At 39.0% G+C, this 25,472-nt stretch overlaps 1 protein-coding gene across 1 annotated transcript in view; it reads right to left on the bottom strand.

The window, feature by feature from the left end:
- The window catches only part of DNAH12 (dynein axonemal heavy chain 12), a 211,024-nt gene that overhangs the window by 168,545 nt on the left and 17,007 nt on the right, over nucleotides 1–25,472 (bottom strand). The window contains exon 12 of the mRNA XM_076008843.1: nucleotides 24,909–25,000. Within this exon, the coding sequence (XP_075864958.1) occupies nucleotides 24,909–25,000 (92 nt within the window). The remainder of the gene's footprint in view (nucleotides 1–24,908; nucleotides 25,001–25,472) is intronic.

Consider the following 25,472-nt stretch of genomic DNA (forward strand, 5'->3'; position numbering starts at 1 on the left):
ACCCTGTAGTCCCAGCTACTCGGGAGGCTGAGGCAGGAGGATCACTTGAGCCCAGGAGTTGGAGGTTGCAGTGAGCTATGATAATGCCACTACACTCTAGCGTGGGAAACAGAACAAGATCCTGTCTTAAAAACAAAACAAAACAAAAAAGCAGTAGAGCAATCAGCCAACAATTAGGAGTCCAACAGCTATGTCTGGCCAAGAAAAGAGAAAAGAGAGCTCTGTTGAGACCACTGTCACTCCAAGATGACTGTGGGAATACTCAAAGCTGTGGTTCCCTAAGGAGCAATGTCAGAGGCTTAACACTGGAGAGACTTGGGGGAGGAGAATAGACTTTACTAAAATAATCCACCCAGAGTCACTAAACAAATAAACAAGCAAAGGTTCGGATTCCAACAACATATAATGAGGCATATAAAAAAATAGGAAAGTAGGACCCATATCTTGGGAAAAAAAAGGAGACAACAGAAACTACTTGTGAGAGCAAAGAGAAACATATTTATGAGGGAAAAAACCTTCAAAGTAGCCACTTAAAAATGTTCAAAAAATTAAAGGATATCATACTTAAAGTAAAGGAAGGTATGATGACAACATCTCATTAAATAGAGATTGTTAATAAAAAGCTAGACTTTTTTTTAAAAAAAAGAACTTAATGGAAATTCTGCAGCTGAAAAAGATAATAACTGAAATGAAAAATTCACTAGAACTCAACAGATTTTAATTGAAAGAGGAAAGAACTGGCAAACTTGAAGATAAATTGATAGACATTATGCAATCCAAAAAATGTAGGGGGAAAAAAAGAAAGAAGAAAGCAACAGATCCTCAGATAGATGTGGGAGATGATTAAGTGCATCAACATATTTATCATGGGACTATCATGAGAAGAAAGAAGCAGAAAAAATATTTGAGGACATAATGGTTGAAAATTTTTCCAAATTTATGGAAAAATACTAGGCTATGCATACAGACAGCTCAAAGGACTTAACTAGATAAACGCAAAGAAATTCAGAAACAGACATGGAATAATCTTGAAGCAGCAAGAGTAATAAGCTGTCAACCAAGAATGTTACGTTCACCAAAGCCATTGTTCAAAAACGAAAGCAAAATAAAAACATTCCCAGATAAACAAAAACTGAAAGAATTTGTTGCCAGCAGATCTACTTATGAGAAATACTACCGGGCGCGGTGGCTCACGCCTGTAATCCTAGCACTCTGGGAGGCCGAGGCGGGCGGATTGCTCAAGGTCAGGAGTTCAAAACCAGCCTGAGTGAGACCCCGTCTCTACCATAAAAATAGAAAGAAATTAATTGGCCAACTAATATATATAATATAAAAATCAGCCGGGCATGGTGGCTCGTGCCTGTAGTCCCAGCTACTCGGGAGGCTGAGGCAGGAGGATCGCTTGAGCCCAGGAGTTTGAGGTTGCTGTGAGCTAGGCTGACACCACGGCACTCACTCTAGCCTGGGCAAGAAAGCGAGACTCTGTCTCAAAAAAAAAAAAAAAAAAAAGAAATACTAACAAGATTTCTTCAGGTTGAAAGCAAGTGGCTCTAGGTGATAATTCAAATGCTCGTGAAAAAACAATGAGCACTGGTAAAGTAAATTGTACAAATGATAAAAGACAATGTAAAGGCATATTTTTCTCCTTTATTCTTTTATCTAATTTGAAAAAGAATTATATAACATAATATGTATATAATTTATTGTTCAACTCATAACATATAGAAATATACTATATTTGAAACATACTTCCCAAAGGAAAGTATAAAGGAAAAGATAAAAGCAAAGCTGTATTGAGCTAAGAAGAGGACTACAGACAGCAAAATAATAAATATAACAATGTATTGTTGGTGTTTTAACATTAATATATGAAATATATATAACAAGAACACCACAAAAAGGAGGGAAAAGGTTTGGGAGTAATATTTATATAACTCACTGGAATCAAGTAAGGTAGCATAAACCTGAAGCTGTTTAAGTTAGATGCCTATGATAAACCCTAGAGTAAACACTAAAAAAAACCTTTTAACAAAATTATTAAAGGAACTTAGATTCCTTATTAGAAAATAACTCAATTAGAAAGCAACAAAGAAGGAAGAGAGGAACAAAATGACACATAGAAAACAAAAAGTTATTCTATCCATGTGTAAAGCTAGAAAAAAAAAAAAAAAAAAGAAAACAAAAAGTTAAATGATAGATGTAAATCCAACCCTATTAAGATTAATATTCAGGGCATGGTGTTGTGGCTCATGCCTGTAATCCTAACACTCTGTGAGGCCAAAATGGGAGGATCACTTGAGGCTGGGAATTTGAGACCAGCCTGAGCAAGAGCAAGACCCCATCTCTACAAAAAATAGAAAAATTAACTGGGCATGGTGCCATGCTCCTGTAGTCTCAGCTGAGGCAGGAGGATCAATTGAGCCCAGGAGTTTGAGTCGGTTGTGAGCTAGGCTGACACCACAGCACTCTAGCCCGGGCAACAGAGTGAGACTCTGTCTCTAAATAAATAAATAAAAGTTCTCAAATCAATAACCTGAATTTCCACCCTAAGACATTGGAAAAAAGAAGAGTATACTAAAACTAAAGCAAGCAGAATGAAGGAAATAATGATTAGAGTGGAAATTAAACCAAATATTTAAAAGTAATAGAGAAAAATCAATGAAACCAAAAGCTGTTTCTTTTAAAGATCAACAAAATCAACAAACCTTTAACTACATTGACCAAGAAAAAAGGAGACGACACAAATTACTAGAATTAAAAATAAAAGAGGGGACATTACTAGCATCCTCACGGAAATAAAAAGGATTATAAAGGAATACTATGAATAATGAAATGTCAATACATTAAATAGATGAAATGCTCAAATTCCTACAAAGACATAATCTACTGAAACAGTCTCAGTAAGAAATAAACTATCTGAATAGACCTGTAACAAATGAATAAATTGAACTAAGAATCAAAAAACTACCCCAAAATTAAAACCCAGATATCTTGACCAATTAATTCTATCAAACATTTAAAGAATTAATACCAATTATTCTTCAAAAATAGGCTGGACACGGTGGCTCACACCTGTAATCCTAGCATTCTGGGAGGCCGAGGCAGGCGGATCACTCAAGGTCAGGAGTTCAAAACCAGCCTGAGCAAGAGCAAGACCCTGTCTCTACTAAAAATAGAAAGAAATTAATTGACCAACTAAAAATATATAGAAAAAATTAGCCGGGCGTGGTGGCGCATGCCTGTAGTCCCAGCTACTCGGGAGGCTGAGGCAGGAGGATTGCTTGAGCCCAGGAGTTTGAGGTTGCTGTGAGCTAGGCTGACACCACGGCACTCTAGCCCGGGCAACGAAGTGAGACTCTGTCAATCAATCAATCAATCAATCAATCAATGGAAGAAGAGGGAGCAATTCCAAAGTCAAATTTTGAGGCCAGTGTTTTCCTGAAATAAAAAACAGATAAACTCCCTCTACCCCTCCCCCCCACACACACATATATTCACAACCTTTCTGGCCTCCTTCCTCCAGGAAGGGCTGGCTGTAGTATTTGCTTCGTTTGGTGGAGTACAGTGGATGTTAATACTGTAAATAGCTTGTGCTCAGATCCTATGTGTGGAGAGTGCAAGTATAGGAAAAAGACCCTCCCCTAAAGTCTCCCTGGAGAGATCTTCCTTTCTCTATTTAACTGTAACTGATTGAATGCTAGAAGGTTGGAGCTAAAAAAAAATAATAATAATAACTGTAGCTGAGGGGAAACCCAGGTCTGGGGATGGGGGACACCTTGGGTCACAGGATACTGGTTGCTTCAGGGGTGCCCATGCCCCAGCCCTTGCCTGGAATCAGTGTTATTGCATATGATCAAGCTTCTCCAGAAATACAGTGAGAATAACTCTGCCAAAGCAGAAACAAGAATATTACACGAACAGAAAACTACAGTCCAATATCTCTTATGAATATGTATGCAAAAAGCCTCAGCAGAATACCAGCAAACCAAACCTAGCAACATATAAAAATAATTAGACACCATGACAAAGTGGAATTATCTCAGGAAGCACAATTGGTTAAACACCCAAAAATCAATTAATGTAGTACATCCACCTCAACAGACTAAAACATAAAAACCATACAATCATCTCCATAGATGCATAAAAAGAATTTGACAAAATCCAACACCCTTTCATGATAAAAACATTCAACAAATAAAGAACAAAAGGGAACTTTCTCAATCTGTAAAAGAGCATCTATGAAAAACTCACAGGTAACATTGCACTTAGTAGTGAAAAACTGGATGTCGGCTCTCACCACTTCTTTTGTGTGTGTGTGTTTCTTTTTTATTTTTATTTTTATTTTTTTATTTTAGCATATTATGGGGGTACAAGTGTTAAGGTTACTTATATTGCCTATGCCCCCTCCCCCCTCGAGTAAGAGCTTCAAGCATGTCCATCCCCCAAACATTGCACATCTTACTCGTTGTCATTATATATACCCCCTCCTCCCCCCCCAACCCTCCCGACACCCGATAAATATTACTCCTATATGTCCACTGAGGTGTTGATCTGTTAATACCAATTTGCTGGTGAGTACATGTGGTGCTGGTTTTTCCATTCTTGAGATACTTCACTTAGTAGAATGGGCTCCAGCTCTATCCAGGAATATACAAGAGGTGCTATATCACCATTGTTTCTTAAAGCTGAATAGTACTCCATGGTATACATATACCACATTTTATTAATCCACTCATGAATTGATGGGCACTTGGGTTGTTTCCATAGCTTTGCAATTGTGAATTGTGCTGCTATAAACATTCGAGTGCAGGTGTCTTTTTTGTAGAGTGTCATTAGATCTTTTGGGTAGATAGATGCCCAGTAGTGGAATTGCTGGATCAAATGGTAGATCTACTCGTATTGCTTTGAGGTATCTCCATATTGCTTTCCACAGAGGTTGAACTAGTTTGCAGTCCCACCAGCAGTGTAGGAGTGTTTCTCTTTCTCCACATCCATGCCAGCATTTGTTGTTTGGGGACTTTTTGATAAAGGCCATTCTCATTGGAGTTAAGTGATATCGCATTGTGGTTTTGATTTGCATTTCCCTGATGGTTAGAGATGTTGAACATTTTTTCATATGTTTGTTGGCCATTATTCTGTCCTCTTTTGAGAAGTTTCTGTTCATGTCCTTTGCCCATTTTTTGATAGGGTTGTTTGATTTTTTCTTGCTGATTTTCCTGAATTCTAAAGAGATTCTAGTTATCAGCCCTTTATCAGATGTGAAGCTTGCGAAAATTTTCTCCCATTCTGTGAGTTGTCTGTTTGCTCTCTTGACAGTTTCTTTGGCTGTGCAGAAGCTTTTTAATTTCATTATGTCCCATTTGTTTATTTTTGTTGCTGCTGTGATTGCCTTTGGGGACTTCTTCATAAATTCTTTGGCTAGGCCGATGTCTAGAAGAGTATTTCCAACATTCTCCTCTAGAATTCTAATAGTTTCACACCTAAGGTTCAAGTCTGTTACCCAGCGTGAGTTGATCTTTGTGAGAGGTGAAAGGTGTGGGTCTGGTTTCAGTCTTCTACATGTGGCTATCCAGTTTTCCCAGCACCATTTATTGAATAAGGATTCTTTTCCCCAGTGTATGTTTTTGTCTGCTTTGTCAAAGATTAGTTGGCTATATGAGGATGGTTTTATATCTGGGTTCTCTGTTCTGTTCCACTGGTCAATGTCCCTGTTCTTGTGCTAGTTGTAAGCTGTTTTAATTACTATAGCCTTGTAGTATAGTTTGAAGTCTGGTAAGTTGATACCTCCTATTTTGTTTTTATTGCCTAGGATTGATTTTGCTATACGGGGTCTTCTCTGGTTCCATATGAAGCGTAAAATTATTTTTCTATATCTGTGAAAAATGATGATGGTATTTTGATAGGGATTGCGTTGACTCTGCAGGTCACTTTGGGTAGTATAGACATTTTAACAATGTTGATTCTGCCGACCCATGAGCATGGTATATTCTTCCATCTGTTTACGTCCTCTGCTATTTCCTTCTTCAGTGTTTCATAGTTCTCCCAGTAGAGGTCTTTTACCTCCTTAGTTAAATATATTCCAAGGTACTTTATTTTCTTTGTTGCTATTTTGAAGGGAATAGAGTCTTTGATTTGGTTCTCACTTTGACTGTTGTTGGTGCCTCTGATTTCTGTGTATTGATTTTGTATCCTGAGACTTTACTAAATTCATTTATCAGATCAAGGAGTCTCTTGGTTGAATCCTTGGGGCTTTCTAGGTATAATATCATGTCATCATCAAAGAGTGAGAGTTTGATCTCTTCTGCTCCCATTCAGATGCCCTTAATTCCGCTCTCTTGTCTGATTGCTGTAGTGAGGGCTTCCAGCACTATGTTGAACAGAAGTGGAGATAGTGGGCAACCTTGTCTTCTTCCAGTTCTAAGTGGGAATGCTTTCAATTTTTCCCCATTCAGTATGATATTGGCTGTGGGTTTGTCATATATGGCTTGTATCATTTTTAGGTAAGCCTTGTCTATGCCTATTTTGTTGAGCGTTCTTATCATAAAAGGGTGTTGAATTTTGTCAAATGGTTTCTCTGCGTCTATTGAGAGGATCGTATGGTCTTTGTTTTTGCTTCTGTTTATATGGTGAATTACATTTATAGATTTGCGTATGTTGAACCATCCCTGCATCCCTGGGATGAAGCCCACTTGGTTGTGATGAATTATTTTCTTGACAAGCACCTGGATTCAATTGGCTAGGATTCTGTTTACATCTATATTCATAAGGGATATTGGTCTGTAGTTTTCTTTTTTTGTTGCATCCTTTCCTGGTTTTGGTATCAGGGTTATGTTCGTTTCATAAAATGTGTTGGGGAGAATTCCAACCTTCTCAACGTTGTGGAATAATTTCTGCAGGATAGGCACCAGTTCTTCTTTGTAGGTGTGGTAAAATTCGGGTGTGAAACCATCTAGTCCAGGACTTTTCTTTTTAGGAGGTTTTTTATTGCTGTTTCAGTTTCAGTACTTGTTATTTGTCTGTTCAGGAATTCTATTTCTTCCTGGTTGAGTCTAGGGAGGCTGTGTGTTTCTAAGAAATTGTCCATTTCCTCCACATTTTCCAGTTTGTGTGCATAGAGGTTTTTGTAGCATTCATAAATTATATTTTGTATCTCTGTGGCATCAGTTGTAATTTCTCCTTTATTGTTCCTGATGGAGCTTATTCGAGATTTTTCTTTTCTGCTTTTCGTTAGTCTAGCCAATGGTGTGTCAATTTTGTTTATTTTTTCAAAGAACCAACTTTTTGTTTTATTAATCTTCCGTATAGTTTCCCTGTTGTCAATTTCGTTTAGTTCTGATTTGATCTTAATGATTTCACTTCTTCTGCTGGGTTTGGGGTTGGTCTGTTCTTCTTTTTCCAGCTCTTTGAGACGATTCATTAGGTTGTCTATTTGTGATCTTTTCGACTTTTGGATATAGGCATTATGGAAATAAACTTTCCTCTCAGGACTGCTTTAGCTGTGTCCCACAGGTTTTGGTAACTTGTATCACCTTTGTCGTTTAGTTCAAAGAATCTTTTGATTTCCATCCTAATTTACTCATTTATGAAGTGATCATTCAGCAGAAGGTTGTTTAGTTTCTATGACTTTGTGTAGAAACGAGGACTCCTCTTAGGATCGATTTCTACATTTATTCCATTGTGGTCTGAAAAGATACATGGTATAATTTCTATTTTTTTAAATTGTTTGAGATGTGCTTTGTGTCCTAGGATATGGTCCATATTAGAGAATGACCCATGAGCTGATGAGAAGAATGTATATTCAGTGGTTTTGGGGTAGAATGTCCTGTAAATGTCAGTCAGGCCCATTTGTTCTAGGGTTCTGTTTAAATCCATTATTTCTTTGTTGATGTTCTGTTTGGATGCTCTCACCACTTCTATCTAACATTTTACCCTCTAGCCAGGGCAAGTAGGCAAGAAAAAGAAATAAAAGGCATCCAAATTGGAAAGGAGGAATTAAACTATATTCACAGATGAAATTATCTTGTACATAGAAAATCCTAAGATATACACTAAAAAACTTTTAGAACTAATATACAAGTTCAGCAAGATTGCAGGATACAAGATCAATATACAAAAATCAATTGTATGTCTATATACTAGGAGTGAACAACATGAAAATGAAATTATGGAATCAATTTCATTTTTATTATTTATTTTTATTTTTATTTATTTATTTATTTATTTTTTTTGAGACAGAGTCTCACTTTGTTGCCCAGGCTAGAGTGAGTGCCATGGCGTCAGCCTAGCTCACAGCAACCTCAAACTCCTGGGCTCAAGCAATCCTTCTGCCTCAGCCTCCCGAGTAGCTGGGACTACAGGCATGTGCCACCATGCCTGGCTAATTTTTTCTAAATATATCAGTTGGCCAATTAATTTCTTTCTATTTATAGTAGAGACAGGGTCTCGCTCTTGCTCAGGGTGGTTTCGAACTCCTGACCTGGAGCAATCCGCCTGCCTCGGCCTCCCAGAGAGCTAGGATTACAGGCGTGAGCTACCGCGCCCGGCCTAATTTCATTTTTAATAGCATCAAAAGATACAATACTTAGGTATAAATTTAACAAAGAAGAGTAAAACTTATACCCTGAAAACTATAAAACACTGTAGAAAGAAACTAAAGAATAGCTAAACAAATGAAAAGATATCCCATGGTCATGGACTAGAATACTTAATATTGTTGAGATGACTATAATCCTCAATTTGTTTGACAGATTCAATGCCATCACTCTCAGAATCCCAGTTGACTTATTTGTAGAAATGGATAAGCTGATCCTAAAATTCACATGGAATTGTACAGGATCTTGAGTAGCCAAAATAATCTTGAAAAAGAAAAACAAAGTAGGAGGACTTACACTTTCTAGTTTCAATAACTTACTACAGGCTGGGCACAGTGACACACACCTGTAATCCCAGCCCTTTGGGAGGCCAAAGCAAGAGGATTTCTTTTTTTTTCTTTTTTTTTTTTTTTTGAGACAGTCTCACTTTGTTGTCCAGGCTAGAGTGAGTGCCATGGCATCAGCCTAGCTCACAGCAACCTCAAACTCCTGGGCTCAAGCAATCCTTCTGCCTCAGCCTCCCTAATAGCTGGGACTACAGGCATGCGCCACCATGCCCGGCTAATTTTTTCTATATATATTAGTTGGCCAATTAATTTCTTTCTATTTATAGTAGAGGCTGGGTCTCGCTCTTGCTCAGGCTGATTTTGACTCCTGACCTTGAGCAATCCGCCCGCCTCGGCCTCCCAGAGAACTAGGATTACAAGCGTGAGCCACTGCGCCCGGCCGCAAGAGGATTTCTTGAAGTCAGGAGTTCAAGACCAGCCAGAACAATACAGTGAGACACTGTCTCTATAAAAAATAGAAAAAATTAGCTAGGCATGGTGGTATGCACCTGTAGCCCCAGGTACTTGGGAGGATCACTTGAGCCAAGGAATTTGAGGTTGCTGTGAGCCATGATCATTCCACTGCCCTCAGACCTGGGCTACAAAGCAAGACCCTGTCTCAAAAAAACCAAAAAACAAAAATATAAAACAAAACAAATAAAACTTACTACGAAGTAACAGTACTCAAGACACTATAGTATTGGCACAAGAAAAGAATATAGATCAATTGAATAGAATAGAAAGTACAGAAATAAAATTACTTATCTATAGTCAATTGATTTTTTTTTTTTTTTTTTTTTTTTTTTGAGACAGAGTCTCACTCTGTTGCCTGGGCTAGAGTGCCGTGGTGTCAGCCTAGCTCACAGCAACCTCAAACTCATGGGCTCAAGCGATCCTGCTGCTTCAGCCTCCTGAGTAGCTGGGACTACAGGCATGTGCCACTATGCCTGTCTAATTTTTTCTATATATTTTTAATTGGCCAATTAATTTCTTTCTATTTTTAGTAGAGACAGGGTCTCGCTCTTGCTCAGGCTGGTTTTGAACTCCTGACCTTGAGCTATCCGCTCACCTCCTCGGCCTCCCAGAGTGCTAGGATTACAGGTGTGAGCCACCACACCCGGCCTGGTCAATTGATTTTTGACAAGAGTGCCAAGAACATTCAATGGGAAAAAGCTCTCTTTTCTATAAATGGAGAACCATGTGCAAAAGAATAAAATTGAAACTTTACCTCACACCATATACCAGGTATCCTCAAACTATGGCCCCCAGGCCATATGCAGCCCACTGAGGACATTTATCCAGCCTGCCGGGTGTTTTTGCCACACTGCCTGTCCTGCTTAGCAGCCGACTCATCCCAGGCCCACAGTGCGCATGTGTGGAATGTGCACTGCACTCTCCAATGGCCCTCCAACGGTCTGAGGCACAGTGAACTGGCCCCCTGTTTAAAAAGTTTGAGGACCCCTGCATACAAAACCTAACTCAAAATAGAGCAAAGATCTAAATGTAAGAGCTAAAATTCTTCAAAGAAAACTTCAAAGTAAATCTTCATGTCCTCAGTTTTGGTAAAGGATTCTTAGATTTAACACTAAAAGTATAAACAACCAAAGAAAAGGCATAATTTGGATTTCATCAAAATTAAAAACTTTTGTGCTTTGGAGACAACATTAAGAGACTGAAAAGGCAACCTACAGAATGGGAGGAAATATTTGGAAATCATATATCTGACAAAAGACATGTATCCGGAATACACAAGGAACTCTTACAACTCAATAATGAAAAACAAATAACTCAATTTTTTAAGTAGGCAAAGAGTCTGAATAAACACTTCTCCATGGAAGGTAGCAAATGACAAATAAGCACATGAAAAGATGGTCAACATCATTAGTCATCAGGAAAATGCAAATCAAAACTAAAATGAGATATTTCACATCCACAAGGATAGCTAGAATCAAAAAGTCAGATAACAAGTGTGGTGAGGATGTGGAGATAGTGAAACCCTCACATATTGCTGGTAGAAATATAAAATGGCACAGCAGACTCACAGTTCCCCAAACAATTAAGCATAGAGTTACCACATGACACAGCAATTCCCCTCCTATATGCGCAAAAGAAATTAACAAATGAAATGAATAGGAAACAAAGAGCAAGATGGTAGTTTAAATCCAACCATGTCGAGAGGCCAGAGATCAAGATGGCGGACTAGAAACACCGCCAGACAGAGTGTCTCTTCAGAAAAGACAGATTCTAGCAGAAATTAGAAAAAAGAAGCAAGAAGACGAGCATACAGCAGACGAGGGCTGGAAGGAGGGTTACCTGAGACCCCGGGAGACTCCACAGGAGGAGGCTGCGGAGGAGAACTGGAAGCTGAGACCACCGGAGCAGCCCGGAGACCAGCGGGAAGGGTAGGTGAATTTGCCGCTTCCCCTCCCCTGCATCTGGGACTGCTGGTGGGCTCCCCAGCGGATGGAGAGACGTGTGGACACCAGTCCAGAGACGGCCGCTGCCAGCTAGCGGTGAGCCTGTAGCAACGCGGCAGCAGTTTCCCAATTCCCTCCGGGAACCTCCGTGTGCACAGACCCGAGCCGCGCGGCAGGCACCATATTGCCTCCTCCCCCCCTCCACCGACCCTACCCGCGGCTGCCCAGAGAGACAATACAGCCACCAGCCGGAGGCACCTCCAGGGAACGGGACCTTCCCTTTTGGGGCCCTACAGCTGACTAAGGGGAACTTAGTCAGACTGTGAGCTCCCTACCCGCCAGCCCTCACAGGTGCTGCTGGCACGGTGTTCCCAGGAGAACGGTGCCGACTCACAGGCTGAGAGACATAGACCCAGCTTCGGCTCCCTGTGGGTGAATTGGGACCGGAAATCCTCTCCCTGGTGGGGATACAGTTTGAACTCTGGGACCCAGAGGTCGGACCTGCAGACCAGATCCCATGCACCGAGGTCTAGCATTGCCCGAGGCACAGAAGGGATATACGTGAACAGCCTACTGAGGTGTGTCTGCATTCAGGGGCAGATCAGCGTCCCAGAGGGCAACCCAACTCCGAAAAGGAGGCAGTACGCCCAGCCAAGGTGGTGTTCCTGCACAGGGAACCTCCCCGCTGGCATCACTGTCCAGGGAGGCCTGGTGGCGTGAGGTCTGGCCTGCTGGCAGAGGCCCAGGAGTAGCCGCAGAGTTGGGGAGGGTGGAAAGAAGCCAGGTCCGCTCCAGACTGCGGGTCTCAGACAGCCCCACCCCAACACACAAACTTCCTGGCAGAACGGGGCCATTCCAGCCCCGCCCTGACAGCTTTTCCTGGAAGAAGAGAACAGAACTTTGACCCCTGCTAACGACATTGGTGGTGCCTGAGGGCAGGCTTACCCAACCCAGCTCTGCCCAGAACAAGAGCTGATAACAGGACATAAAAACAAGAGCATAGCCTGTTCCTCCAAGCAAGCGACACCTACTGACAGGGACGGCATCCTGCACAGCCTTTTCACGGCACCCACTGACTCATCATACAGGGAGTGGTCAAATCTCATCCACACACACCACCTAACGGCTCAGAAACTAAACAAGGCGTGTGAATACCCAAACAAAAACCTAAAGGAAGGAAACAACAGCTGATCGACATGGGAAGAAATCAGCGAAGGAACTCAGGAAATATGGAGAACCAAATGGAAAACACATCCCCAAAGAGGAGCACCAGCCCCCTAGAAACAGACACCAACCAAAATCAAGCAACCAAAATGACAGAAGAGGAATTTCGTATGTTGATCATAAGAACACTCACCGACCTGCAACAACAACTCAATAACCAACACAAAGAAACCACAAAAAGCCTCCAGGACCTAGAAAAAAAGTTCACTAAAGAAATAGACACAATGAAGAAAAGTTTAACCGAACTCATGGAAATGAAGAATCAATTCAGGGAGCTACAAAATACAATGGAAAGTCTCAAGAACAGGGTAGATCAAACAGAAGAAAGAATCTCAGAGCTTGAAGATAACACCCTCCAACTAAATAAAACCGTCACAGAGATAGAGCAGAGAAACAAGAGAAAAGAGCAAAGCCTACAAGAGATGTGGGATTATGTGAAGAAACCTAATGTGAAGGTCATAGGGTTACCAGAAGGGGAAGAAGACAACACTCAAGGGTTGGACAAGCTATTCGAAGATATAATAGAGGAAAATTTCCCAGGCCTTGCTCAAAATTTCGATATACAAGTTCAAGAAGCTCAGAGGACCCCTGGGAGATTCAATGCAAACAAGAAGACGTCAGGACATGGAGTCATCAGACTGACCAAAATATCAACTAAAGAGGCCCTTCTAAGAGCTATAAGATGAAAGAAGCAAGTGACATACAAGGGAAAGCCAATTCAAATAACACCAGACTTCTCTAATGAGACTTTACAAGCAAGGAGAGACTAGGGCCCCATTCTTACTCTTCTGAAACAAAACAATGCCCAGCCTAGAATCTTATTCCCTGCAAAACGAAGCTTCATATATGAAGGAGAAATAAAGACATTCTCAGACAAGCAAAGTCTCAGTGAATTCACCAAGACAAGACCAGCCCTACAAGAAGTACTCAAAACAATGTTACGCATGGAACACCATAATAAAAACTCACGAATATAAAAACAACCCAAACCCAAAGATTAAAGGCCAGATATTACAATGGCTCAAGAGAGAAATCAAAGCAACAACATCCAATTCAACAGAATGAACAGTAATCTACCTTACCTATCAGTTCTCTCAATAAATGTGAATGGCTTAAACTCTCCACTCAAGAGACATAGGCTGGCTGAATGGATAAGAAAATACAGGCCAAGTATATGCTGTCTTCAGGAAACACATCTAACCTGAAAGGATACATATAGACTAAAAGTGAAAGGGTGGAGATCAGTATTCCAGGCAAGTGGAAGCCAAAAGAAGGCTGGCGTGGCAATTCTAATTTCAGACGATTTAGTTTTTAAACCAACAAAAGTAGTGAAAGACAAAGAGGGTCATTATATAAAGGTGAAGGGCACAGTACAACAAGAAGAGATAACAATTTCAAATATATATGCACCCAACTTAGGTGCACCCAGTTTCATAAAGCAAACCTTACTGGATCTAAGCAAATGAATTAGTAGCAACTCTATAATCACCAGAGATTTCAACACCCCACTGATGGCACAAGACAGATCTTCCAAACAGAAAATTAATAAAGAAATAATGGACTTAAACAAAACCCTGGACCAATTGGGTCTGACTGACATCTACAGGACATTCTACCCCAAATCCACTGAATATACGTTCTTCTCATCAGCTCATGGGACATTCTCTAAGATTGACCATATCCTAGGACACAAAGTAAATCTCAAAAAATTTAAAAAAATAGAAATCATACCATGTAACTTCTCAGATCACAGTGGAATAAAAGTAGAAATCAACCCTAACAGAAACTCACATTTCTACACAAAAACATGAAAATTAAACAACCTCCTACTAAATGATTACTTCATAAATGAAGAAATCAAGATGGAAATAAAAAAATTCTATGAAGAAAACGACAATGGAGAGACAAGTTATCAAATCCTCTGGGACACAGCTAAAGCAGTTCTGAGAAGAAAGTTTATCTCCATAAATGCCTATAACGAAAAGACAAAAAGATCACAAATAGACAATCTAACGAAACGACTCAAAGAGCTGGAAAAAGACCAGACCAACCCCAAACCGAGCAGCAGAAGTGAAATCAACAAGATCAAATCAGAACTAAATGAAATTGAAAACAGGGAAGCTATTCAGGAGATTAATAAAACAAAAAGTTGGTTCTTTGAAAAAATAAACAAAATTGACACACCACTGGCTAAGCTAACGAAAAGCAGAAAGCAGAAAAGAGAAATCTCTAATAAGCTCCATCAGGAACAAAAAAGGAGATAGCACAACTAATCCCAAAGAGATACAAGATATAATTTTTGTATAATACAAATATCTTTATGCACACAAACTGGAAAATGTGGAGGAAATGGACAAATCTCTAGAAACACACAGCCTCCCTAGGCTCAACCAGGAAGAAACAGATTCCCTGAACAGACCAATCTCAACAGCTGAAATAGAAAAAGCAATTAAAAATTTCCCTAAAAAGAAAAGTCCCGGTCCAGATGGTTTCACACCCAAATATGACCACACTTACAAAGAAGAACTAGTACCTATCTTGCAGAAACTATTCCACAACATCGAGAAGAACGGAAACCTCCCCGACACCTTTTATGAAGCAAATATTACTCTGATACCAAAACCAGGAAAGGATACAACAAAAAATGAAAACTACAGACCAATATCCCTAATGAATATAGATGCAAAAATTTTCAACAAAATCTTAGCTAACCGAATCCAGACGCTTATCAAAAAAATAATCCATCACGACCAAGTGGGCTTCATCCCAGGAATGCAGGGATGGTTCAACATACGTAAATCTATAAATGCAATTCGCCACATAAACAGAAGCAAAAACAAAGACCACATGATTCTTTCAACAGATGCAGAAAAAGCTTTTGACAAAATTCAACACCCTTTCATGATATGAACACTTAAGAAAATACGCATAGAAGGGACATACCTAAAAATGATACAAGCCATATATGACAGACCCATAGCCAACATTATACTGAATGGGGAAAAATTGAAATCATTCCCACTTAGAACTGGAACCAGACAAGGCTGCCCACTATCTCCACTTCTGTTCAATATATTGCTGGAAGTCTTGGCTACAGCAATCAGACAGGAAAGTGGAATTAAAGGTATCCAAATAGGGGCAGAAGAGATCAAACTTTCACTGTTTGCTGATGATATGATATTATATCTAGAAAACCCCAAAGATTCAACCAAGAAACTCCTGGAACTGATCAATGAATTTAGTAAAGTCTCAGGATACAAAATCAATACACAGTAATCAGAGGCATTCATATACGCCAACAATCAAATTGAGAACCAAATCAAAGACTCAATTCCCTTCACAATAGCAACAAAGAAATTAAAGTACCTAGGAATATACTTAACCAAGGAGGTAAAAGACCTCTACAGGGAGAACTATGAAACACTGAGGAAGGAAATAGCAGAGAATGTAAACAGATGAAAATCCATACCATGCTCGTGGATCGGCAGACTCAACATCATTAAAATGTCTATACTACCCAAACTGATCTACAGATTCAATGCAATACCTATTAAAATCCCATCAGCATTCTTCACAGATATAGAAAAAATAATCTTACGCTTCGTATGGAACCAAAGAAGACCCCGAATATCAAAAGCAATTCTAGGCAACAAAAACAAAATGGGAGGCATTAATATCCCAGATATCAAACTATACTACAAAGCTGTAGTAATTAAATCAATATGGTATTGGCACAAAAATAGGAATATTGACCAGTGGAACAGATCTGAAAATCCTGATATAAAACCATCCTCATATAGCCATCTAATCTTTGACAAAGCAGACAAAAACATACGCTGGGGAAAAGAATCCCTTTTCAATAAATGGTGCTGGGAAAACTGGATAGCCACCTGTAGAAGGCTAAAACAGGACCCACACCTTTCACCTCTCACAAAAATCAACTCACGCTGGATAACAGACTTAAACCTAAGGTATGAAACTATTAGAATTCTAGAGGAAAAAGTTGGAAACACTCTCCTAGACATCGGCCTAGGCAAAGAGTTTATGAAGAAGTCCCAAAGGCAATCACAGCAGCAACAAAAATAAATAAATGGGACATGATCAAACTAAAAAGCTTCTGTACAGCCAAAGAAACAGTCATGAAAGTAAGACAACCTACAGAATGGGACAAAATTTTTGCATCCTATGCATCCGATAAGGGACTGATAACTAGAATATTCTTAGAACTCACGAAAATCAGGAAGAAAAAATCAAATAACCCTATTAAGAAGTGGGCAAAGGACTTGAACAGAAACTTCTCTAAAGAAGACAAAAGAATGGCCAACAAACATATGAGAAAATGCTCAACATCTCTAATCATCAGGGAAATGCAAATCAAAACCACAATGAGATATCATTTAACCCCAGTGAGAATGGCCTTTATCAAAAAATCTCCGAACAATAAATGCTGGCGTGGATGCGGAGAGAGAGGAATACTCCTACACTGCCGGTGGGACTGCAAACTAGTTCAACCTCTGTGGAAAGCAATATGGAGATACCTTAAAGTGATACAAGTGAATCTACCATTTGATCCAGCAATCCCATTGCTGGGCATCTACCCAAAAGATCCAATGACACTCTACAAAAAAGACACCTGCACTCGAATGTTTATAGCAGCACAATTCATAATTGCAAGGCTGTGGAAACAGCCCAAGTGCCCATCAATCCAAGAATGGATTAATAAAATGTGGTATATGTATACCATGGAGTAGTGTTCAGCTCTAAGAAACAATGGTGATATTGCACATCTTATATTTTCCTGGTTAGAGCTGGAACCCATACTATTAAGTGAAGTTTCCCAAGAATGGAAAAACAAGCACCACATATACTCACCAGCAAATTGGTTTTAACTGAGCAGCACCTAAGTGGTCACATAGGTACTACAGTAATAGGGTATTGGGCAAGGGGGAGGGGGGTGGGTATATACATACATAATGAGTGAGATGTGCACCATCTGGGGGATGTTCATGCTGGAGACTCATACTTGTGGGGGGAGGGGGGAAATGGGCATTTATTGAAACCTTAAAATCTGTAACCCCATAATATGCCGAAATAAAAAATAAATTAATTAATTAAATAAATCCAACCATGTCAATAATCACATTAAATAAAAATGGTCCAAACAGTACAAACACCAGACACTGTATGTAATGTAGTGTAGTATAGACACTATATGTTGTCTACAAGAAACCCACTGTAAGTATAAAGACACAAATTAAAAGTAAAAATATGGAAAAATATAACATAAAAACACTAAGCAAAAAAAGCTAGATCACTGATACTGAGATCACTATAATAAAAAAGACAGATAATAACAAGTATTGGCAAGGGTGTGAAGCAATTAAAACTTTCAGCATTACTGTTGAGAATGTAAAGTGGCTTTAGAGCACAGTTTGGCGATTCTTCAATATGTTAAACATGTAGAGGCCGGGCGTGGTGGCTCTCGCCTGTAATCCTTGCACTTTGGGAGGCCGAGGAGGGAGGATTGCTCAAGGTCAGGAGTTCAAGACCAGCCTGAGTAAGAGCAAGACCCCACCTCTACTAAAAAACAGAAAGAAATTAGCTGGACAACTAAAAATATATAGAAAAATTAGATGGGCATGGTGGCACATGCCTATAGTCCCAGCTACTCAGGAGGCTGAGGCAGGAGGATTGCTTGAGCCCAGGAGTTTGAGATTGCTGTGAGCTAGGCTGACGCCACGGCACTCTAGCCCGGGCAACAGAGCAAGACTCTGTCTCCAAAACAAAAAAAATTGTATAGTTACGTGTAGTAACTATACAATCCAGCAATTCCAATACTAGGTATAGACTCAAGAGAAATGAAAACATATGTCCCACAAAAACTTGGACATGAATATTTATAGTGTATCATTCATGATAGTGAAAACATAGAAAACAACCCAATACCCATCAACTGATGAATGAATACATTAATGTGGCATATTCATAAAATGGAATATTGTTCAGCCATTAAAAGGAATGATGTACTGATACATGATACAACATGAATGAACCTTGAAAATATTATGCTGAGTCAAAGAGTGCCAGCCCCAACAGACCACATACTTTTTTATTCCATTTGTATAAAATGTCCATAATACACAAATATATAGAGACAGAAAACAGATCAGCAGTGTTTAGGGTTTGGGGTAGGGATAGGGAATGACAGCTACAAGGTATGGGGTTACCAAAGGGGGATGAAATATTTTTAAATCAGATTGTGATGAAAATTATGTAACCCCATAAATATACTTTAAAACATTGAATTATATTTTAAATGAATTAATTGTATGGTATGTAAGTTACATCTCAATAAAGATGCTTTTAAATGAAAGCCAGAGAGTATTAGTATCAGAAAAAGACTTCAGAATAGGACTATTATCAGGGATTAAAATGACATTTAATAATAATAAAGGATGTTCATCAAGAACACATAATAATCCTAAATGTCCATGAATCCAGAAGCAGAACTTCAACAGCCTGTAGAAAATTGAATCCGATCACTGACCACTTATGTAAACTTAGAAGCATAATTCAGCCCACTATCAAACCTTCATTTGAGATCACAGCCCCAGCTGACAGCTTGACTGTAACCTTATGAGAGACCCTGAGCCACAGGCATCCAGCTAATCCAAGTCTGGATTCCTGACCCACAGATACTGTGAGATAATAAAGTTTGTTATTTTTAAGCCACTAAATTTTGGGGTAATTTGAGTAAACCCAAATTACCCCAAAAGCAACATTGGATTAATATTTGAACATCAATAAATGTAATTCAAAATATTAACAGAAAAAAAAGAAAAAACTCATATGATTAACTCAATATATGCAAGAAAAGTACTTGACAAAATTCAACACCCTATCCATGATATAACCTGTTTGCAAACTTAGAATAGAAAGGAATTTCATCAACCCATAGAGAGCATCTACCAAAAACTTATATTTAATGCATTTAATGATGAAAATCTGAATGTGTTTCCTATAAGATCATAAACAAGGCAAGGATGCCCTCTGTCACTGCTGCCATGCAACACTATACAGGTAATCCTACTCAGCACAGCACAGTGAGCAATGAAGCAAAAAGCATTCAGACAGGAAAGGAAAAAGTAAAACTATCTTTGCAGATTATATATATATATGTAATATATATATTACATATATATATATAAAATCCTAAGGAATCTTTTAAAACGGGGCTCTTAGAACCAATAAATGAGTTTAGCATGGTTTCAAGATACAGGATCAATATACAAAAAGTAATTATATTTTTATATACTAGGAATACAAATCAAAATTGCTATTAAAAACAATACCAGGGGGAGGGGGGCAAGGGCATTATTTGAAACCTTAAAATTTGTACCCCCATAATATGCTGAAATAAAAATAATAATAATACCATTCACAAAAAAAGTCAAGTAAATTTGAAACTTTTTTTTTTCTTTTTGATATAGGAGTTTCACTCTGTTGCTCAGGCTGGTCTCCAACTCCTGAGCTCAAGCGATCTTCCAGCCTCAGCCACCCAGGTAGCTGGGATTACAGGCACCCACCATCACACCCACTATGGATTTAGGAAAATATTTGCAAGACCTGTACAATGAAAACTACAACTACATTGTTGAAAGAAATTTAAAAAGGTCCAAATAAATTGAAATACATACTATGGTCATATATTGAAAGATTCAGGCCGGGCGCGGTGGCTCACACCTGTAATCCTAGCTCTCTGGGAGGCCGAGGCAGGCGGATCCCTCGAGGTCAGGAGTTCGAAACCAGCCTGAGCAAGAGTGAGACCCTGTCTCTACTATAAATAGAAAGAAATTAATTGGCCAACTAATATATATAGAAGAAATTAGCCAGGCATGGTGGCTCATGCCTGTAATCCCAGCTACTCGGGAGGCTGAGGCAGGAGGATTGCTTGAGCCCAGGAGTTTGAGGTTGCTGTGAGCTAGGCTGACGCCACGGCACTCACTCTAGCCTGGACAACAAAGTGAGACTCTGTCTCAAAAAAACAAAAAAAAAAAGATTCAATTTTAACATGGCAAATTCATTCAAAGAGTCAATGAAACCCTAACCAAAATCCTGGCTAGCTTCTTTAGAAATTGACAGGCTTGGCGACTTCCGGGGCCCCCCGCTCTTGGGGCCCCAGAACCTCGTCCACGAGTGTATAATAAAGCCACGTGGTTTGGCCCCCCTAAAAAAAAAAAAAAAAAAAAAAAAAAAAAAAAAAAAAAGAAATTGACAGGCTAATTTTGAAATTCATATGGAAAAACAGAGTACCTAGAATAGCCAAAATGATTTTGAAAAAGAATAAAATTGGAGAACTTACACTCCCTGATTTTAAAACTTACCAATAAACTACAGAAAGCAAGACTATGGAACTGGCAAAAGAATAGATATAATAATTAATGAAAAAGAACAGAGAATCCAGAAATAGACCTATAAATATAAAATCAATTGATTTTCAACAAAGATGTCAAGATAATTTAATGGAGAAAAGATAATATTTTCAATAAATGATTCTGGAATAGCTGGATATCCACATGAAAAAAATTTTGAACCATGACCCATATCCCACATCATACATAAAAGTTAATTTATGGGCCGGGAAAAAAATTTTGAACCATGACCCATATCCCACATCATACATAAAAGTTAATTTATGGGCCGGGCGAGGTGGCTCACGCCTATAATCCCAGGATTCTGGGAGGCTGAGGCAGGAGGATTGCTGAGCCCAGGAGTTTGAGGTTGCTGTGAGTTAGGCTGATGCCACGGAACTGTAGCCCAGACAACACAGTGAGACTCTTGTCTCAAAAAAAAAAAAAAAAAAGTTAATTTATGATAGGTCATGTCATAGATCTAAATGTGAAAGCTACAACTATAGAACGTCTAGAAAAAAAAACATAGGGGCCAATCTTTATGATCACGGAGTAAGAAAAGATTTCTCAGGACACAAAAAGTATGAACCTTAAAAGAAAAAGTTGTATGTTGGTAAACTCTATGGAACAACAAAAAGAAAAAAAAAGAAAAAATTGATAGACTGGTATTAATTATAATTTAAAATGTCTACTCTTTGAAAGACATTGTTACAAAAATTAAAAGTCAAGGCATAAACTGGGAGAAAGTATATGTACAAAACATATTTTACCCAGAATACATAAAGAATTCAAAATTAGGGCCTGGCGAGGTGGCTCATGCCTGTAATCCTAGCACTTTGGGAGGCGGGAGGATCGCTCAAGGTCAGGAGTTCAAAACCAGCCTGAGCAAGAGTGAGACACTGCCTCTACTAAAAATAGAAAGAAATTCATTGGCCAACTAAAAATATCTAGAAAAAATCATTAGCCGGGCATGGTGGTGCATGCCTGTAGTCCCAGCTACTTGGGAGGCTGAGGCAGGAGGATCGCTTGAGCCCAGGAGTTTGAGGTTGCTGTGAGCTAGGCTGACACCACGGCACTCTACCTCGGGCAACAGAATGAGACTGTCTCAAAAAAAAAAAAAAAAAAAAAAAGGGCCGGGCGCGGTGGCTCACGCCTGTAATCCTAGCTCTCTGGGAGGCCGAGGCGGGCGGATTGCTCAAGGTCAGGAGTTCAAAACCAGCCTGAGCAAGAGCGAGACCCCGTCTCTACTATAAATAGAAAGAAATTAATTGGCCAACTGATATGTATATAAAAAAATTAGCCGGGCATGGTGGCGCATGCCTGTAGTCCCAGCTATCGGGAGGCTGAGGCAGAAGGATCTCTCGAGCCCAGGAGTTTGAGGTTGCTGTGAGCTAGGCTGAGGCCACGGCACTCACTCTAGCCTGGACAACAAAGCGAGACTCTGTCTCAAAAAAAAAAAAAGAACTCAAAATTTGGAGTCCACTTGCCTTCAAGGCTTCTTGGGTGTGGTTTTGATAATAAAAGTTTAAAATAAAATTTAAAAAAAGAACTCAAAACTCAATAAGAATTATTATAATAATATAGCCCAATAAAATCCATTATCCATTATGGCTCAATAATCCATTATAACATTCATTACAGCTCAGCAATAAAATACAAAAATCAAATTTAAAATCTATAAACTATTAAAACAGACACTTTATTCTTTTTAAAGATATACAAATGGAAAGTGACACACTAAAAGATGCTAAACATCATCAGTCATCAGGGAAACGCAAATTAAAACCACACTGAGATACCAACATACACATAGTAGAATAGCTGGCGTTAAAAAGACTGATAATCGGCCGGCGAGGTGGCTCCCGCCTGTAATCCTAGCACTCTGGGAGGCCGAGGCGGGTGGATCACTCGAGGTCAGGAGTTCAAAACCAGCCTGAGCAAGAGCAAGACCCTGTCTCTACTATAAATGGAAAGAAATTAATTGGCCAACTAATATATATGGAAAAAATTAGCCGGGCATGGTGGCGCATGCCTGTAGTCCTAGCTACTCGGAGGCTGAGGCAGGAGGATTGCTTGAGCCCAGGAGTTTGAGGTTGCTGTGAGCGAGGCTGACACCATGGCACTCTAGCTTGAGCAACAGAGTGAGACTCTGTCTCAAAAAAAAAAAAAGGTGAATTTTATTATAGGTAAACTAAAACTCAATAAAGTTGACTTTTAAATTTAATTGTCCTTTAAATTAATAAAAGAAAAAAGAAATGAATTAATATGTGATTAAGCAAATATAGTAAAATGCTAGAATCTAAGTGGTGTGCTTTGTAAAATCCCTTCAACTTCTCTGTATGTTTAAAATTTTCATAATAGGCCGAGCGTGGTGGCTCACACCTGTAATCCTAGCACTCTGGGATGCTGAGGTGGGAGGATTGCTCCAGGTCAGGAGTTCGAAACCAGTCTGAGCAAGAGCGAGACCCCATCTCTACTATAAATAGAAAGAAATTAATTGGTCAACTAATATATATATATAGAAAAAATTAGCCGGGCATGGTGGCACATGCCTGTAATCCCAGCTACTTGGGAGGCTGAGGCAGGAGGATTGCTTGAGCCCAGGAGTTTGAGGTTGCTGTGAGCTAGGCTGATGCCATGGCACTCACTCTAGCCTGGGCAACAAAGCAAGACTCTGTCTCAAAAAAAAAAAAAAATTTTTTTCATAATAAAATATTAGAAAAATTAAAATTTATAAATTGCACATTAAAAATAAAATCTAAACAGTCAACATAAAGGACGAAGATGAAGAAATAATAAGCCTAGTCTTAATGAACAGAATAAGGTCCCTTAACGAGGTAGACTTTCTCATTCTATTGTTTTCCCTCCTCCCCCACCCCCACCCCCGGCTACCAGAATTATCTTTCTAAAACTCAGATCCAAATATGTTACTACCATGGCTAAAAACCTTCAAAATGAAGTATAAACACTTGACCAAAGATACCACAGGATTTTCCCATGTCGCTCCAACAAATATTTCCAACTTCATCATATTCTAAATCCGCCATTTACCATATTCCTGTTACCTATTCTTTAGCTATTTTGGTTTATTTGATGTTCTCTGAACATCTTGGAACACTTTTGGTCTTCGTTTATGCTATATTCCCTCACTTCTCTACCTATAAATACCTACTTCAAAGCCTGGCTCACTTTTCATGTTTTTCATGAACCCTTCACCAATTTCCCAAAGTAAAAGCAATCATTCTCTTTCTGTGTTTCCACAACATTTTGTCTATATCTCCATTCCAGTACATATCTCAATATATTATAGTTGTTATTTCTCTGTTAGGTTTCCAGGGCAAATATGAACTCCTAAAGGACAGCATTTATATATCATTTATTTTCACATCATCAACATCTTGCTAGGTATCTGAATGTGATGAGGAAATTTTTATTGAATCAATGAATGAGTAAATAGATGACTGCAGAAATTCTGAAGTGAGTCAATGAATTTTACTAAAATGAAGTTTTGAATAAGAAATTCTATTTAATTTAAGCATTTATTTTCTAGAATAAAAAATCCTAATTTTTTGGCCGGGCGCTGTGGCTCACGCCTGTAATCCTAGCTCTTGGGAGGCCGAGGCGGGCGGATTGCTCAAGGTCAGGAGTTCAAAACCAGCCTGAGCAAGAGCGAGACCCCGTCTCTACTATAAATAGAAAGAAATTAATTGGCCAACTGATATATATATAAAAAATTAGCTGGGCATGGTGGCACATGCCTGTAGTCCCAGCTACTTGGGAGGCTGAGGCAGGAGGATCGCTCAAGCCCAGGAGTTTGAGGTTGCTGTGAGCTAGGCTGACGCCATGGCACTCACTCTAGCCTGGACAACAAAGTGAGACTCTGTCTCAAAAAAAAAAAAAAAGGCAAAAGCATTAATAAAAAACAGAATTACCACTTACCTCTGTATATTCATCAAAAGTATGATCTTCTGCTTGAAAAGTCTCTATCATCTCAACTGCAGTCCCATCAAGGAGCCAATTATATTTTTCAACTGAAAAATAATTAATTAAAATATTAATAGTACTTTTTAAAAGGTAGTACTTTTTTATATGATCATGGAATGGAGTAACTCAATTAAGTATTATTATTAATAGAGTATTCACATACATGGTTTACTATATTTTAAGAAAATAGGTAGAATAAAATAAAACATTTAGCAAGCAAACCAAGCTAAATATAGATATTTTAAAATAAAGGTAATAGGATATTTGAGGCTCTTAAAATGACTTAGAGGCACGGATATTTCACTTAATAGATTTTGTTTAATAGCATGTCAAATAACAAACTATCCATCCTGACCTCGCCCACACTTGGGTGGACTATAGAACAATAAAATTGAGCTGCAGGCTCTACAAAACTATTCCCAGAAATTACCTTTCTTTAACCCTTGATTTATTCTAAATCTCTTCTTTCTACCTTTTGACTTTATTCTAACATCTCCTCTTCTTATTCCAACCTCTCTT

This window comes from Microcebus murinus, chromosome 1 (genome assembly GCF_040939455.1).
Source record: "Microcebus murinus isolate Inina chromosome 1, M.murinus_Inina_mat1.0, whole genome shotgun sequence".
Lineage (NCBI taxonomy): Eukaryota > Metazoa > Chordata > Mammalia > Primates > Cheirogaleidae > Microcebus > Microcebus murinus.